The 18,812-nt window shown below is 39.1% G+C and overlaps 1 protein-coding gene across 1 annotated transcript in view; it reads left to right on the top strand.

Moving 5' to 3' along the window:
• Positions 1 to 18,812, top strand: part of LOC118705740 (sine oculis binding protein homolog) — a 162,206-nt gene that overhangs the window by 3,473 nt on the left and 139,921 nt on the right. The window contains exons 2-3 of the mRNA XM_045572786.1: positions 10,565 to 10,703; positions 12,733 to 12,918. Of these exons, the coding sequence (XP_045428742.1) occupies positions 10,565 to 10,703; positions 12,733 to 12,918 (325 nt within the window). The remainder of the gene's footprint in view (positions 1 to 10,564; positions 10,704 to 12,732; positions 12,919 to 18,812) is intronic.

Below are 18,812 nucleotides of genomic sequence, written 5' to 3'. Positions count from 1 at the left end.
AAGTGGAGGATCAGGAGGAGGCCCCCCTTGGGGAGATTTGGCTCCGGGATTAGGGAGTTTTATCATGGTGTACAGTGACCTACTCGGGTTTCAACACTGGTTGGATCAAGTTGCCTCTCTCTGCAAGCTGAAAGAAAAAGGGCTGGTGTGTATGTGATTTTTTCTCTCCCCCACCCTCCCTTCGGTAATAGAAAGGACATTGGTACCAGTGTCTATTTTAAGTACAGCCAATGCAGGGCACTGAGAACAAACAACAAAATTACCTCCTCATAGAGACTTCCTTCAGGGTTTCCTAAATGCGATGGTCACACATGTATTTGAAATCGGCTGGAGAAGACTGACGGGCTGAGGTTTCGCTGACACCAGTAATGGCATTGGGGATTGTCTTCCTGTGGCTGGCAGCTAATATTGGTTGCTGTTTCACTAGATCAGATATTGAGTTACATTTTCCTTATCACTGGTTTAATGTACATGGCAGTTGTAACAAATTTAAATTTGATACAATATAAATTTGTGTGTGAGGAGGACATGACTTGGCATAGCTAGCTTGGAGTGTAACTTCAGTGACAGTATCTTCCAGCAGAAATGTTTGTCTCATTATGACCTTTACAATGACTCTTTTATCTTTCCTCTTCTTCTTCCTCCCTCCCTCCTGGGTTTTTTAATTGATGAAAAAGACTCATTACTTTACTATATGTGTAATTAGTATGCCTTATTGAATTAGTGGCCAACAAAGGAAATTTGAAAAAAAAAAAGGTAATCCATATTTTGATTACTTTTGGTTTCAAAATTGAATATTGTGATTGTATCTAATGTAATATGTCTTCGTTATGCTGTCAACTCATGAGTATCATAATCAATGCATGTGAGGAGGGAATTCTGACATAGGGAAGGGTTAATTTGTTTTAGGAGTTCATCTAGAGCATGGTCGTTGTAATATAAAAACTGGTTTGTGTTGTTGGATGTGTAAATGTATATAGATGCATAAGTGTAAATAGAGTTCACTTACAGTTATGTATTGTGTGCACATAGATCTTAGGGAACAGATTCATTCAGTGGTTATCAAACAGTAATGCAACTAGAAAATCTATACCATGAGTAAAGATAAAGAGTTGAATTTTTACCTTTTAAAACTCTTTGGCAAAACCAGCATGATTACATCAAGCACTCTGCCCTGGGAACTTGCCTAAACAAACCATAATTAATGCATTTACAACGTTTGGCTACTTTATCAATTGCTAAACTACAAGATAATATATGTTAAACATCTAAGGTCTTCTCTTTTGCGGAGGAAGTTTTCTGTCTATAAATATTCTCAGTAAGTAATTTGTACCTAAAATTATGTGTCAGTCCTGATGCCTACAGCTAGAGTCAGTCACATCTGTTAGAGTTTAGTAGTAAACTCACCGCAAGATTTTCTAGTTTGGTTCCTGATGGTCTCCATTTGGCATTAAAAATGAACTGTGTCAGTTGCGTAGATGATAAAACAAGTTGCAGAGCTGAGCTGGTGACTGCCATGAGATATATAAATAGGTTGGCTTTATTAAAAAAATGAAAGGGAGAAATCAGAGTATGGATTAGAAAAGTTAGCATGGGTTAAAATCAATTTGTTATTAAAACTTGTATATTTTAAGTTTTGCTGTTGAAACACATCCTTAGTGTCAGACCCGGTAAGTCTCAGGAACCTAGGAAGTGGGCTCAGGACCAGATCACACGGGGGCCTTCACAAATGATGTCACACCTCTCCGCCTCAGGTGTGTCATGTGGCAGGACTGGGGGCCAATGTTAGTCGAGACATTAGTCCCAGTTCTTTCCCCTTGGGAGGTGGAATAGGATGTTCCTGAGCCCACCGGCCCTGTTCTCTGCATTGCTTTCAGTCTTCCAGCTCAATGCTCCGGTGCTAAGCCCCTGGGAGATGATCCCAGAAGGGCAGGAGAGCTGTGAATTCTGCTCTGTTTAACGGGAGGTTTTCTGAAGAGTCTCCATCTGTGAACCTGTGAGCATGATGTGTGGTGAGAGAGATTCTCCAAGCCTTATACAACTCGCAGGTTCCAGAGACAAGGAAATGGAAAGGAACCACTCCACTTCCTCCCAAATCTGAAATAAACATTTGAACTAGAAGAAAATGAGTCTGACAGACTCATTCCCTTCTGCGTTTCCTGCCTCTGTGCTTGCCAAGCACCGCTCTGAGAAGCCAAGCCCTACTCTCCTTGTGTGAAAGACAGACTTACAGAAACCAAGAGGCAACAGAGTTTTTAAAGGAAAGTAGAAAAAAACAAAAACAAAAACCCGAAAAACCAACAAAGCCTCAAAAAGCGTAAATATCAGTGAGGGCAAGTGACTATCTGAAAAAAGGGGAGTTCTAGGGACCTATAATGTCTTGTCAGGGGGGCCAGACTTTTTATATCTTCTAAGGAAGAATTCTTTTTATTAAGTCTTTTTTACTTCTTTTGAAAAATATTATTGGAAGTGGTAGAAGGTGGGTCACATAAAAATCTCTGAAGTCTACAACTTCCTCTTGCGGGATGGGAAGTCAGCCACAGCTGCACTCTCCAGCTAATAAGATTATTGAATATTTTCCTAAAATGAGAAAAAGCTAGAGTACTTTGTTTTTGCTGGTGCCAGTTGAAACATGTAAACAGACATGAAAGCCTGGGGCGAGTGAGATTTGGATATATTTTAGGATGTGTAGACTGATGGGTGTTAATATCTCTTGTGTAACCAAAGGGCTGTGGAACTCTGTCCGGCTTTAGGACCAGGGCCTTTGGCACAGCCAGGAAAACAATGTAGCAGGTCTTGGTGATTTTGAAAAGATAAGGACCCAGGTCCCAGCTGCACCCAGCTGCACACCTGCCCAGCCTGCCACCACATTAGCCCGAGGGCTGCTATCCCCAATTTCACAGCATTTGTTTGACCTTTCTAGGACAATTGATGTCTTGGCCAAAGATTAAAATGTGAGGACATAAGTTGTCTGCTCTGTGTTACAAGAAGACTGTAAACCAACATGGATTCTGTATGTGGAAGCACACAAGTTTGATTTCATATGCCAGTTACCATATACAACCATCCAATTCAGAATGTATCAGTAGGACAATCAGACTTTCTTTCCAGGCCTGCTGGAGGCTGGGGTTAGATGCTAGTGCTGTGATGTGTCCTCTGCTCGTAAAACTGCATTGTAGTAATTGTGTTGTGGCTGAGAACAATGCTGCAAAGTGACCCACATGGAGTGCTGTGGCCATCTTCAAAGGACTTCAAGCTAAAAATGGTGCCATTCAGGTAAAACCAGCAGGGCTCAGTGGGTAAAGTCTGCATCAGGAATGCGGACCTGGCTGCTCTTGTTATTTTATGCATGTGCATGACCCTCTCAGGGTCATCTGTGCAGGGTGGATGGTCCTTAGGATACCATCTGATCTAGAGGGATCATGAATGTGGAACTACTTGTGATCTCTAATGGGCTCTTCCAATATTTCTTTGGCACTGTTTAAATTTTACCTCCCACCTTCTTGGCAGAACCATAAAATAAAATCCATCCACTTGATCTGCATTAACAGAGATGATATATTATAGATTCAGCCCTAGACCAGACCTGGGTATAGAGGGAGGTGCTGCCTTCTAATCAAGTTCAACGCCTACTTTCTACAAAAGACATGGTCTCTCTCCTCTACCTCCTGTTTGAATCTCAATGAGTGAGTCCAATGATTCTTAACAGAAATCTACCTCAGAAGTTAGTACACAGGGAGGTAAAAGGGAGATAAAGTATTTTCCAGAAACAATTATAATTCTATTGTTAATAACCTTAACTAGTGAGATATTCACATTTCCCCCCCACCTTGTAAAATTGTTCAGGATTGGGGTTTCCTTTTCCTTTGAAAATATTTATCATATGCTCCACTTTCTTGGATGATGTATGTCAGAATGTTTTGAAGTTAAGTAATATAGCTGGCAGATCCTCTACTGTCATTAGGATTGTGAATTTGGCTGGCATGGTTGTCTATGAGAAGACTGTTAATTTTTAATTAGAACTATTTTTATTTTTACAAAAATAATACATGGACATGACAGAAATAGTAAAATAAGCAATACAAAAAAACAAAACAAAACAAAAAACCCCAAAACCTATAATTTTCCCACCCAGACACAATTACTGTCAACATTATGATATACATCCTTTCATGCCCTTTTCTATGTATTATATATAGTTTTTTTTTTAAAAAAACAAAACAAAATGGTCTTATAGTGTACTAACCTTCCTTTTAAAACTTAATATATTGTTAATATTTTTTATGGCAGTAAAAATTTATCGACAGAATATATTTTACTAATAAAATAGTATTCCATGACTAAGCTGTAATTTACCGTATTTAACCAAATTATTGTTTGGCATTATAGTATGCTTCTAAGAAAAATAACGCTGAGATAACTGAACATTGCATATTTTTATACTTATTTCCTTAGACTAGCTACTATAATGACTAGACATAATATTCCTGAATCAAGGGGTATGTACATTTTTAAGATTTTTAATGCATAGAGTTAAATTACCTTTTCTAAATGTATCAACTTCAATTCTCAACACTAGGAGAGTGCTCATTAACACTGGCTATTATAAATTTTTAATGTGCAAATATTTATTTTTAGAATCAGTTTTAAAAATTTTTGTTTGATCATTTCTCTGTACTTATACATTTTTAAAATATTTGTGAATGCATTCAAATGGATTAGCACATTTCTTGAGTATATTCTAAATGCCAGGCATGGTGCTAGGTGAGGCATAAAATGAAATAAAAGGTTTTTGCCCTCAAGTAACTTTTAGTGTATTTGGGATAGATGACACCTTTTATTAGAACTGGAAGTTGGGGCCCTGGCTGGGTGGTTCAGTTAGTTGGAACACTGTCCCTATAACACCAAAAGGTTGTGGGTTTGATTCCTGGTCAGGGCACACACACAAGTTGTGAGTTCGAACCCCCATGGGGATGCCCACAGGAGGCAAGTGAATGATCTAAAAATTGATGAAAACATATCCTCAGGTGAGGATTGAAAATAAAAAGAACTGGAAGTTGGAGGGAAAATGGGAATTATGTGGGGAGGAGGACATGGCGTTTTCTTTATTTCAATGGGTCATTGGGAACTCTGTGAAAGCTTTCTGCTCTCTTGGGTAGGATTGGATACGAAGTTGAAAACCCATTGACTTCAGTTATGTAAGGCCTGGGATGAAAGAAATCAGTGGTACTTATGCATACTTTAAAATTTGCTTGCTGTTTTAAAAATAAAATCATTAATCCTTTTGGAAGACCTTGAAATATTTGTGCTTCAGAGGTATTTTGAGAATTTGTAATAATTGTTATTTTCAAAGTGCCTTGAAGCCAAGTCTTTATTGGTAAAATGTTCAATTGAAAATCGTTAGATTGAACTTGCAGTACTTCCAGTTGAATTCACAACAGTGCCTAATTAATGTCCTGGGGATTCAGTTCTGATAAAAAGTAAAGTTTGCCAGTGTATAAAGAGCTCAGAGGAGTGGAGAAATAGTAAAATTTCCTGCCTTTCCACCATCTTTCTGCGATTTTTTTTTTTTTTTAATTCAAGGAAGAGATTATGCTTTCACACTAAATGTTAGGGTTGTCTTCTTACCTTAGGAATCCTGGTGGTGAGAGAGAGACTGTAAAGGGTGAGGGAGAGGAATGGGAGTAAGAGGCGTGCAAAGCAATTAGAGTCAGAAGTGATGTCAAAAACTGTCAAGTGACAAGGTTAAATTTTAATTATAAAATTTGAGCAACCCCATTTCAACAGTACACATAATTAAGGAGAGTAGGGCCTAATGATAAAACCTGAAAGTGAAGTTTTAACAGAGGTAGAGGTGCCCTGTCTTGAATATGTGATATTGACATCCTACGGGATGAACGCTTTGGTCCAAGAAGGCAGCTTCTGTGGAATTGCTGATACATTGGACCTTACAGAGGAGGTTATAACAGAAAGAGACCTGATATAAGAACTTGTATTTTCATGCTGACTCTCCTGGGTGATCTCTCATGCCTGTCTACCTTCTGGGTGCTTTCATTTCTGTTGTAAAATGAGGATGTTACATAGGTTCACCAAAAGTTTATTGTGGAAATCAAATACCCAATTCATAGGGCTATTGAAAGGAACAGGAGACGTTTAAAGGATGTGGAAACACTATAAAGTGCTATAAGAGTGTTAGACATTATCATTATAATTATAGTGACCTATTTTCCAAACCCAAATTGGACCACATGGTATGAGAGAGGATTTTTGTGCCACTTCCAAGGGCGAGAGGCAGTCTGCAAAATGTGGTTCAGATGCCAGGATATTGAAATTTCTGGCACATTTTGATGGTTTATGGGAGCAATGATAAAATATCTGAAATAGTGGCTGTTCAGTAAAATTTATGATGTGTGATCACTATAATTATATTTCTTTGCAAAAGGTATTTCATTTCTCATATAAGCAGAAGTTCGTTGGTTTAACAAAATCTCAGAGCCTGGAGAGACTTTCAAAAACTCTACTTCAGTTTCATATTCTAAGTCTCCAGAACAAATGGTGGGTGAAGATTAAGGGGGGGCACAAATTTTATAGTCTTCCTCGGTACAGTAGCTTCTCTTATTATTGAACATCATTACCTCAGAATCTCTGTACTTTAACTGTTAACACCTTTATTTTTCACCTTAAAAACAACACATAACTGACATAGCCTTATATAGGAAAAGAATAATTCTTTTAATAGAATTTTTTTTTTTTTGTAAAGGATAACAATACAAAAAGTTGAAAAAATGACTGTTGGAACTCTCTGGCAGAAGGGCTTAAACCCCTTATGGGCCATAAACATTGAATTCATTTTTCCTAGAATATATTATGTTTCTTGGATGATAACTATAAAAGTATATTTCATTTCCTTTGGTTTAGCACCATAATGAGTCCATATGATATCTGGCATCAAATCCTACCTAGAAATTAACATTTTTAAGTTATTTATTCCTTGGGGTTCTTTGATTTCCTTCATTATTATTTCTTCTTCTTCTTCTTCTTCTTCTTCTTCTTCTTCTTCTTCTTCTTCTTCTTCTTCTTCTTCTTCTTCTTCCTCCTCCTCCTCCTCCTCCTCCTCTTCCTCCTCCTCCTCTTCCTCCTCCTCCTCCTCCTCCTCCTCCTCCTCCTCCTCCTCTTCCTCTTCCTCTTCCTCTTCCTCCTCTTCTTCAATAGAGAGAGAAACATAATTTATTGTTCCACTTACTTATGCATTCATTGGTTGATTTTTGTATATACCCTGAATAGGGATCAAACCCACAACCTTGGCTTATTGGGACAATGCTCTGACCAACTGTAGAACATGTCTTAATTGATTTTTAGAGAGAAAGGAAGGGAAGAAGGGAAGGGTGGAGGGAGGGAGGGAGGGAGGGAGAGAATGAGAGAGAGAGAGAGAGAGAGAGAGAGAGAGAGAGAGAGAGAGAAAGAGAGAGAGAGAGAGAGAGTTGTGAGAAACATCAGTCGGTTGCCTCCTGTACATGCCTGACCCAGGCTTAAACTGGAAACCCAGGTATGTGCCCTGGGTTTTGAAGCCACAACATTTTGGTGAATGGGACAACGCTCCAACCGATTGAGCCACCTGGCTAGGGCAGGGCTGCTTTCTTAATACAACAGTGTGAAAGTCAGAGGTAATAGTCTATTTCTTGTGCTTACACTAAAAGGAAACTTTGGTGTTTGTTTTCCTTTTCTTTCAATGAAAGTCTTGTTCCTGTCATGAAAGGTTTGAGATTTATGGCTTGAGGCTTTATAAACCCTTTGTTTTCTACTTTTGAAGTCATATATTGAAACATTAAGGAGTTTATTTTCTTTTCAATGACAAGAAAGGGAATGTTTTAGAGTGTATTTTCACTGATACTTATAGTAACTTGAATATCATAGAATAGATCAAGTTCATATTGATTCATGAAGTGTCTGAGTTTTCAGCACAAACCATAAACTAAGTGATGCAGTTACGATGCCCAAATAATATGAATTTGGTGTTAATAATCCAATTGAAGTTTTAGTTTTTTATCTAAATGTGTGAAACTTCTGGATTTCATCCATGGGATTGGTTCTGAACGAATGAATGGATTTGCAGCTCAACTAACACAGACACATCTATATGCTGCCTGGAAGGCTGCTCCATGAATTATGCATCTGTAGTCTTTTGTGTCACTTCAGAGGTTCGGCAGAACTGGAGAGAGAGGTGCCCAGATTCAAATGGTCTAAAAAATTGGATATGGTGGCCAGGAGTCACTATTGCAGAAGATTTTCTGTCTTGGCACGGTTCTGTGAGAGATTGGGGCAAATAGCCCATAGACCAATAGGATGGCTTGAACTTGGCCTTTAAAACTGTTTATTTTTTATTTTTTATTTATTTTTTATTTTTATTTTTTAATGCAAGGTGTAATCCTTATCCTTGGAGATTTCTGCTGCCAGACCACTGATGGAGGACTTCGGGGTGTGTGCTTAGGGACTGTCATTCTCCAGTCCAGGCACTGAGCTCAGTGAAAGAAATTAAGTGTTAGGGGAGACTGAGGCCTCATTAAAGTGATCACATTTGATTGAGCAGAGCAGCATTTAGCTGAGTCCCCCTCAGTGGTATTCCAGAAGTTGCTGAGCTTATTATACATATCGATCATATCATCTTTGTGCATTCATGAAAGGAATGTCTATTTAATGTGGACATGACCAGCCATCAGCAAGAATAAATGCCTCACTAGAGCTTGCTATGGATGACTGTTGGCCTCATGGATGGTAACCCTGAATCAATCTGGCTAGATTTTTTTTTTAATTGCTTGTGCACCGTACCATCACAGGTTAACCCTGTTGGGGCTCTAAGCTTAAGTGAGCGCTAAAGCAAAAAATCTAGCATTCTGTGGGTAGTTGGAAATGCCAGGTTTGTTTTTGTGGAGTCGTAGTGTAATACCATTTAAAAAAAAATAATGCAACCTCTGCTTAATTCTAGTTGTGAAATTTAAGAGAACATGGAACTCACACGTTGAGCCTGTGAGCACTTTGGTTTAATCTGGGTTCTTTGTTTCAGGTATATAAATTATACATCCCAGTGTAATGCGGATATGACAGCTTCTATGGACAATGAGAAATGACTTTGAAAAGATAGAGAAGGTTAGAATATACAGATTTCTAGCTCAGACTAGGAGGCTCAGGCTGCCTTGTCAGATAGAGATGCTTTTAAAAATTAATTCAATAAACATTTATTAAGCTCTTACTCTGTAATGTAGACTCCTTCTTTTTATTTTAAAATTTTCCCACTTTATTGAGTTATAATTGACACATAACTGTGTAAGTTTAAGGTGTACAGGGGTTGGTTTGATACATTTATGTATTTCAAAATTATTACCACTATAACATTAGCTACTACCTCCATCTGTCACATAGTTTAACGTTTCCTTTTGTGGTCAGAACATGTAAGATCTACTTTCTTAGCAACATTCAAGTATGTGATATAGGATTATTAGTTGTAATCATTATGCTGTAAATTATATCTCCAAATTTTTATATCTTATAACTGGAAGTTTGTACCCATTTACTAACATCTCTCTATTTCCCTGGATAGAGATTCTTTAAGGCCCATGCAAACATTAAGATAATTAACAAACACAGCCTCCCGTTTTGCTTCCAGATCTAACAGTTGATAAATTCATAAAACACAGTCACCTAATAGAAAGGTTTTAAATCTGTCCAAGTAGATTCATTATTTTCACAGTTTGATAGCTATAATAACAACAGCACCTTATAGTTAGATATTAATTTATAACTCAGAAGGTTTTCATACGTTATCCAAAATTTGGGTGGGCTGGAAACGTTAAAGTTATTTGGTACTTTTATATTACACGTCAAAAGACAATCACAGTGTCCTTTGATTTCATGGAGGAAGAATCTGTCACTAAATGAAACTGATAAAGCAAATTCTGCATTTATTTTTAAAGAATACTCTTGAAAAGGGAAAGCAAAAAAGGGAAGCTTGTCACTCAGTGTTACTATTAATAACATTTTTCTCCATTCATTAAAATAAAGGGAGAACCTTGTAGCCTACTTACCTTTCTATGTGGTAGTGTACAATTAAATCATTTCTCTGCTGAGGTTTTGCTTTATCTGAAATGAATTAGAAAGCAGTTCTAACTTACATTCATCCGAGCCACAAAAGGTCAATTAGTTGTTTTCATTTTCAAAATAAAAATTTTTAGCTGTTTTTTTGCTATACCTTTCAATATTTTTGTATTAGTGTGGTATGGACTTTGTAGAGGAAGATGCTAAAACTGTGTTTCTGTTTGTAAGCAAAATGAATACCTTTTTTTCTTATTATCTTTAAATTGCAAATGTCTGAAGGCCTGTCATAGTTTGACATGCCACCCTGAGATTTAAATGCATTACAATTTTGAACAGGAGTTGAAAAATGAACATGCCCCTGGGGGAGGTGGGTCGAGGCTGGCAGAAAGCGGGCAGTGCAAAGGGGTTTTGATTTATGCATCCTTTTCAAATAGTTATCAATAATATAAATAAGTAGCTTCTGCTTCTCTTTCAGAACTTTGCAGAAAACACCATGAATGAACTCCTTGGCTGGTATGGCTACGATAAGGTTGAATTGAAAGATGGTGAAGATATTGAATTCAGGAGCTACCCCACAGACGGAGAGAGCCGGCAGCACATTTCTGTTCTCAAAGGTAATGACATTTAATGTGCCTGTGCTCATGCCAAGAAGGATTAACTATCTCAACTTGCCAGAATTGAGCTGCTTTGGGACTCATTTTGTTGATTATGCCAATGGTTGATTTACACGCACATCCCCAGTGGTGTTTTCCCATAAGCAGAATTCCACGGAATATAAGAGCACAACATAAAACAAAGGTAGACGCAGCCTGATCTTCCAGCAACGGGAGAACTAGCTAGACAAGGGCTAGGGACCTTGAGTGCTCTCGTCCTGCCCACATATGTATAGAAAGGGATAATATTTGCTAACTTCTCCTGCTTTTCTTGTCTTTTAAAAAAATATATTTTATTGATTTTTTACAGAGAGGAAGGGAGAGGGATAGAGAGGTAGAAACATTGATGAGAGAGAAGCATCGATCAGCTGCCTCCTGCACACCCTCTACTGAGGATGTACCTGCAACCAAGGTACATGCCCTTCACCGGAATCGAACTTGGGACCCTTGAGTCATAGGCCAACACTCTATCTGAGCCAAACCAGCTAGGGCTATCCTGCTTTTCTAAGCCCTTTGATATATGAATTGTTGGAGACTGGTGCTTTCTGTGATGTAAAATGCTAGGTTTAGATTTTCAGATGCAAGAGAGTATCATGGTCATTTTGGTAATTCCTCCGACCCTTTTTTGTTGGTGGGAATTCTAAAGAAAAGCCCTATTTCTGTTTCGTGTTTGAAGTTTTTACCCTTCCCACATCCCCAACATCTGTGGGTGGGGTAGGTAGAGGAGTAAGAACATAGTAGATGGTTGGATCCTGTATTATTCTACAAGAAGTTCCTTAAAGCTCAGCCAAAGAGTGGAAATTAGAGGCTTGACAGAGTTGAATTAACACTGATTCTGCTGGTGGTAGTAGAATCAGATGTCTCATCATCAGGGAGCTTAGGATCATTGGGAGGTGTTGTATGGATACTGAACTTATGAACCTAAATTTGGAAGGAATGTCCAAGAAAAGAAGAGGAATATGTGAAGAAGCAATTTGAGGAACTTTAATAAAATGTGGGTAAAACTAATTGTTTGTTGTCTTTGGCAATTTGATTAGTATTTGCATTGCTTTCTGAGATTATTGGCATAAACTACCTGTTCATGCATTTTGTTTCCAGTCTCTAAAATAGCATTTTTCCTTCTTATATGCCAAACCACAAACTACAAATGAGCTGTCCTGCAGGCATGTGGAATTAAATGTACGTGACAAATTTTACGTTAAGCTTGCTATGAAATTGTACACATCATGTTGTAGCAATAGTACCAATGTCACTTGTAAATGAAAAATACGAGTTATGAGTTCATATTCTATAAACTAATAGCTCATAAAATACTTGGTCTAGGTCATAATCTTTCCCTCTGTGGAACAGGGTACCAGGATATGTGACTAAAGGGACTAAGTTGTTTTCTATGGTTAAGGTATTTGTTTGTTTGCTTTAAATGATGGACACGCAAAGATAAAATTCACAAAGTTCATGCTATTGTACGTTTTATTTATTTTCATTTTTAATTGATATTGATGGGTTAATTTAATGGGTCTACCTTGTGCAACAACAGTTTTGTTCCTAATCATTTGTTTATTTTCTTTTGATTAGAGTATGGACCAAGTTTATAATACACTGGGACTTAGTTACAGTGCTGGGTGGGTGGGGCACTTCTTCAGCTTTCCCCCGCTAGACAGAGAGTGGTGCCTGCTATACATCACTTTGTACACGGAAAAGGTTAATTGCCTCTCAATTTTCTACGGGCTTTTATAGTACTAAAATTCATCATCATGATGCAATTGGGATGTTAGCTATCATAGCAGGGCAAATTATAAAGGAGCCCATTGGAGATTTATGGCAACAAGTCTGAACAGGTCCTGGATGGTTTGTAGTGTTCTGGTAAAGTGTTTAAAGGTTTGCTAGGAAAATGAGTTTTTGCTACACAGATATTTTACTTGAGAAAATGTGGTCATAAGGGAAATAAAGTTCTGTTGTCGTGTTGAATGTGATTTCTTTTCTTTTACAGAAAATTCCTTGCCAAAACCAAAATTACCCGAGGACAGTGTTATTTCACCATACAATATAAGCACAGGCTATTCAGGGCTTGCCACAGGAAATGGACTCAGTGACTCACCTGCAGGGTCAAAGGATCATGGCAACGTGCCCATTATTGTACCTTTAATTCCTCCACCTTTCATAAAGCCACCAGCAGGTAAGTCATGACTGGGGTTCCCAACAATAATGACTCATAGAAAGTTGTTTTAACTATCTTAAAAATAATGATCAAGCTCGAGTTAATTTTGGAAAAGACTTTTAGAAACTTTGTAGATAAGAAATGTGAATGCATGTATTCTTTAAAGTAGTATTGCCATTTTAAGCAAACTCTCCCATCTATTGCTTAGGCTGTAAACTTTGAACCTATAGTACATTTTTTTCTGCCACTGGCTACAAAAACGTATTTTCCTCCTCTGAAACCATCTGTTTGAAATAAAAAGGGATGAAATAATTTTTAAAATAAGATCTATACTGACGGGTTAGCAAGAAAAGAAGTAAGCATGGCTGGTAGTGGCTTGAGGGCCAGGTCTGCTGTGTGGGTTTCTAAAGGAAGGGGCAGTTTTGTAAAGCTCTCAAAGACCTTTCTAGGAATCAGAAAGAACTCTATGGCAGAGATGGGTAATCAAGGCTGTTTCTTAAGTGGGCTTAGAAGAAGGAACTTTGAAGAACATGTGAAATGGCTTTCTGCAAGACCCATTTTGCATAGGCCAACTGAAAAGGAGAGGGGTGACTAATTTTATAAATGTAAGGTTCATGCCTGAATGGATGTCCAGTGGCTTAGGTGAGTGATGACGACAGTGAGGGTATCATTAAGGCAGTGCGACTCAGTGAAAAGAACACAGCTTTCAGATTTAGGCAGCGTCACTTACCATCTTTGTGAACATGGATAAATTACATAAACTCTCTTCTCAGTGTCCCCATCTGTAAAATGGGGATCGTAGTTCCATACCAGGGGATTTGCCTTGTCCCTGAGCTGAGAAAATGTATGCAAAGCTCCTTAACATGGTGCCTGCCAAACAAAAGCCATTTAATTTTTTCCTTTTTTCAGTTTCAGTCGGCCCTAGAGTTATCATGCACATAATTTGTGCATGAAAGGTGTGCATCCAAATGCAAATTCCCTCCTAAGATTTATTTGAGCAAAAGCAAACAGCTTTCGAAATTAGCATAGCTGAGGCTAACGTGAGTTTGGCATGCCAAAAAACCTGCCCTGGAGTTTCCTGCTGAGCCAGCCACGTGGAATTCAAGCACACAGCTCCTATTTAATTCTAATTCCACATCAGATCAGGAAATAAATATGCAAAGGGATAGAGGCCAAAAACTGAGCCTTGGAAGTCTTAGACGTTGGAACTCGGAGGAATTACAAGCCAGAGTAACCCAACACCAGTGGTTTTATGCTGTCTTCCATGTGACTCCAAGGTGCTCATCTGTTCAAAGCAAAATGTAGGGAAGGACATGTTTAATTTTCTGTATCTGCTCTCAACCTGACTCGATCCTACTCCTGGGCTCTATAGGAAAAGACAAAGATACAGAAAGGTTCTCTGCTTTCAAGGCCCTTACCCTACTCGTTCCTAAGCAGAAATGAGCAGGAGAGATGAATTTTCATTTAGTCATATTATCTAATTCAGGGATTAGCAACCTTTTTTCTACATAGGGCCAGGTAGGAATTTGGGCTTGGGCGTTGTACTGTCCCTATCACAACTGCTGAACTCTGCTGTGCTCGCAGGAGAGCGGCCATGGGTGATACGTAAACAGATGATCATGGCTGGGTTCCAATAAAACTTTATATTAAAAAAGGCAGTGAGCAGGATTTGGCCAGGGACATAGTTCGGTAACCCTCACCTTAGGGTAAGGTTGGTAAAAGTCTCGTGATAACTGGAAGGTGAATAGCATTTCTAAAAGTCAGGCTGTGAGCTTTGCCAAGGTCCTCTGTACAATGGCATAAGGGACAGTAACAAGGGCTGGAAAACAGTGGGGTTTTCAGGGTATGTGGTGAGCTCTGACACACAGTGGGTGCTCCACCAACAGTTGTTGAATAAATGAATACTATTCAAATTCCTGTGGCCCACATATAAGACGGCACAGGCTACTCCGTTGTTGAATGAGTCCCAGCCTGTCTGACCTCGACCATAGTCTCTCCGACAGTTATGTGAGTAATTCCCTGTGGAGAAGCAAAGTCCACAACTTATCCAGAGACTTCCGTCTCGTTAATCACTTCAGTTCTTTCTTTTACTAAAACGTATACCAGAGTTGTTTGTTATTCAGGGTCATAGAGCTGAGGCACTCTCACTGAGAGTTTTGTAGCCAACTGTAGGTTAACCTGGCATTCCTGAGGTTGTCTAGAAGCAACAGGCCCCTCGATAACCTGCCCCTGAATAGTTTAGAGCTGACGGTATCATGCAAGTGTCCACCTCTCAGGAGAGGAAAGATGCGGGTCCTAGGTGTGCTTTGGATTCCTGGAGAGAAAATAGTGATCAGTGTTTGAATTATTGTTGTACTGTGAACTGACCATGTGAGAATGCTAATAATAGTACCTATGTTTGTATTAAATCCTCTACAGTGTATGAAACTCATTGATGCTTGCTATTTTATTTTATTTGATCTTTACAGTAGCCCTGGGAATTAGCATGTTTGATAGTACTACATAAAAAACTAAAGCTCAAATTGGTTAAGTGGCTTTATCGGGGCCATGTGATTTCTAAGTACTTGAGCCAAGACTAGTACGAAGGTCTTCTGACTCCTAATCCAATGCTTTTTAACACAGAGCTGCACTTCTAGCAAGAATACTTACTAATCTTCTACTTCCCCAGGGACAGGGGGTACAATTTATTCCTGCGAAAGGCTATTTTATTTTAAAAAGTCCACATCTTTTGGAAGACCCGATGAGCTCTCTCCCCCTGAGAACCCGTGGTTCTGTGAACTGGGGCGACCGAGCAGGGGCGAAACCCCAGTTTGGTGTGAAAGTGATTGCCATCCTGAGGCAAGCTGCTGCTTCTCCGAGGTACCAGAGGGCTCTGTCTGGCCGGGCGCTGGTTCCAGGCATGTTTCATGTACTCAGGCTGACCACTGGACCTCGTCCACATTTGGCAGGCTGTGGGCCCAGTGGAATACTCGTGATTGGGAACACGGTGATACCACATGCTCTTGGATTTCCCCTCTCCTCTCGCACAGCTGCATACAGAAGTGTGGGTGTAGCTTGCTTCTGTGCCTGGGGATCTGCTTTTTTGTTCCTGCCCCCTTTTTCTTCAGAGGAGGGGAACTCCCTGTGCTTTGGTGATCACCACAAGCATTGACCCTCCTTTGGCCACACATGTTTGTATCCGATTTCACCCGATTTCTGAGGCTAAGCTGCCCTTCCCCACTCAGAGACAGAATTTGGCCCTTGGTATTGGGTTTGTGACATCACAGTTGTTACTATGGTAATAGACTTGTTATAAACACAGGATAATAGCCCCAATTTTGCTTTTTTATTTTTTTCTCCCCTCTCCAAGCAGTGAAGGGAATCATCATAATCCTTAAATAAGAATCATAGGCTTTTTTGCAGACTCTAGGAGGTAGACCGAATAAGGCTTTGCCATACAGAGCAGTCATTAAAAAAACACTATTATCAGAATAGTATTAGAAAATAATCAAAAGTGTTAACCAACGCCTTCTTTTTATGCAAAGATTCGTGTGTTCTTTTAGTTTGAATGAATATGAAAACCTCATTCTTTTCTAATTTTAAAAATCACAGCATGAGCATAGTCTGAAGTGGCAGACTGCCTATCAGCGAGAGTTTTGAAAGATAACTCAGGTTAATTATATCGTAACCTTGCTGTAATTCTTCTCATATTAGAGATTTTAATATGAATCCAACCCTTTGGGACTTCATTCAAAGAGAACCGTGCTAGTAAAGGACTTTTCTGTATGAAACGAGTTAGAGTGAATCTCCCTCAAAATACTAGGCCTACTCTACTCCCCTGCAAGTTTGACTGTTGAAGTAAAGACATTCAAAATAAAGTCCTTACTAGTAGATTGGTCTTTGCTGCTTTACAAGTGAAATAGCACTTGGCTCCATTGATCTGCCATCAGTCTCGTGCAGTGGTTGGGCAGGTTTGGGTCTCCCCACTGAGTCTACCTCTGGTCAAAGTAACCAGCTGGGACTCAAACGAGGATTTTTTTTTATATCTCAGTCTCAGACTTGCCCTATAACAGCATTTTTTGCTCCCAAGAATTAAGTAAAAATCAATAAAAACTATCAGAGTCATTATTTCCCTTTTCCGGAGGAAAAGATGAAATGCAGCCACTTTCTAATGAAAGTTTTACCGAGCGCTGCTGCAGAAAACAGTGTATCTAGGAAACGACATTTTAGATCCCAGTCTTTGGACAGGTTTTCCCAGAGGCGTACAAGTTGCCTGTTGTAAGCCCAGACTCCCTCTTAGTCCCCGATTACTTTTAAATGAAATGAAATGTGAAAGAAGAAGGGGCTGTATTTCTCTGGATGCGTTTACGTGGCAATCTTGAATAAAACGTCTTTGACCTTAAATGGTAAACGATTGTATTCTCATCCCCCACCATGCTCCTCCGTGTGAGGTGAAGGGCAGGGCCCACACAGGACACGCAGGTTTGTGTGGAGGGAGATGAGATCAAGCCCCTGAGACGGGCTTGATTTCCTGTGTGCAGGAGCGTCTTGCCTTTCTTTGAAAACAATGACCATTTCCTGTCCTCCAGGATAGTTTGCTCTCAGTGAGCGTTCCAAATATGTGTTCAGGCATGGTCATGGAAATATGATATATTTTTTCAGGCAAATCTTGAAATTCTTAAGGGGTTGTAGGAACGGGGCTCTAAGGAACCATTAGCTTAGCTGAGAATGTGGAAACATTCACGTGATCTGCTAAGCTCTATGTATAAAGCTGAGTAACCCACAGTTAATAAGCATGTTACTTTTTGGCTCTTGTAATTCTTACATGGAGTCATACTTGCAGGGAAATGGGAATCAGAATGTGGTTTGCATTATGATCATTATTTATTTTATCTGTTATTCAATATTCTTGGGGCTTGCATATGCATGCTGTATTCCAAGTAGCCATCGAGAAAACAGGATTTAATCAAAATTGCTTTGCCACTTATTTGTGTGTCCAACTTTTAAAATATGATTATTAAATAAAATTACCTTGAGCTAATGGGATTTGGATGACTTACTGTTTATGTAACAGATACATTTCTCAAAGAAGAGGCTCACTGAACCCTCAGATTTGGAGTTTTCCAAGTCATGTAGGACAAGGACAGGAGGAATGAATGGCAGGACAAGAGTAGTTAGTAACAGTAATGATGTAATCTCATCACTGCTAATAATTTTTTGAGCACTTATTATGAGGCAGTTGTTGTTTAAACAGATTATCTCATTTGACTTTTTTTTTTTTTTTTTTTTTAACAACTCTGCGTGGTTGCGGTTGCTATCCTTAACTTTGTTTTATATCTGAGGAAACTGACACCCAGAAAAGCTAAGCAACGTACCCGAGGTCACACAGGTAATACGTGGCAGAGCTGATATGTGAACCTAGGCATGATGTCTTCTTAAACCACACTTACAACCACCAGGTTATCCAAATGCTATGTCAGCCTTCCAGTCACTTATGTATTTACTGAATGTTTTTCACATTGCACCAGATAATATCAATATCTATTATCATCATCCCTGGGCACCAAGAACTTAAGAGTATAGCCGGAATATAATCAGCTCTGCTTGGGAAAGTCAGTATAGTTTTAGCAGCCTGTGGATAGTGCATGGTGTGGGCAGACAGGCCAGGAAAGTGGAGTAGCAGAAGGTCTTTAGGCAGACAGGACTTGCTATATTTGTACAGTTGAGATGTGGGATCGGAAACACAATGTAGGCTAGAAGACAGTAATTTAAAATTCAAAGTGATTAAAAAGACACAAAAACCTAAAAATGTTATTTACTATGAGATGTGTCCGGTTTTATCTTTCTTTATATAATTAGGGGGTCTTAAAGAGTTGTAGACCAGTATGCTCAGTCATTCTTAGTGCCAAGTGGGATGTGTAGTCTGAATGGGA

This window comes from Pipistrellus kuhlii, unplaced genomic scaffold, assembly GCF_014108245.1.
Source record: "Pipistrellus kuhlii isolate mPipKuh1 unplaced genomic scaffold, mPipKuh1.p scaffold_m20_p_5, whole genome shotgun sequence".
Lineage (NCBI taxonomy): Eukaryota > Metazoa > Chordata > Mammalia > Chiroptera > Vespertilionidae > Pipistrellus > Pipistrellus kuhlii.
The sequence above is the reverse complement of the archived record's forward strand: the minus strand, read 5'-3'. Positions and strand labels throughout refer to the sequence as shown.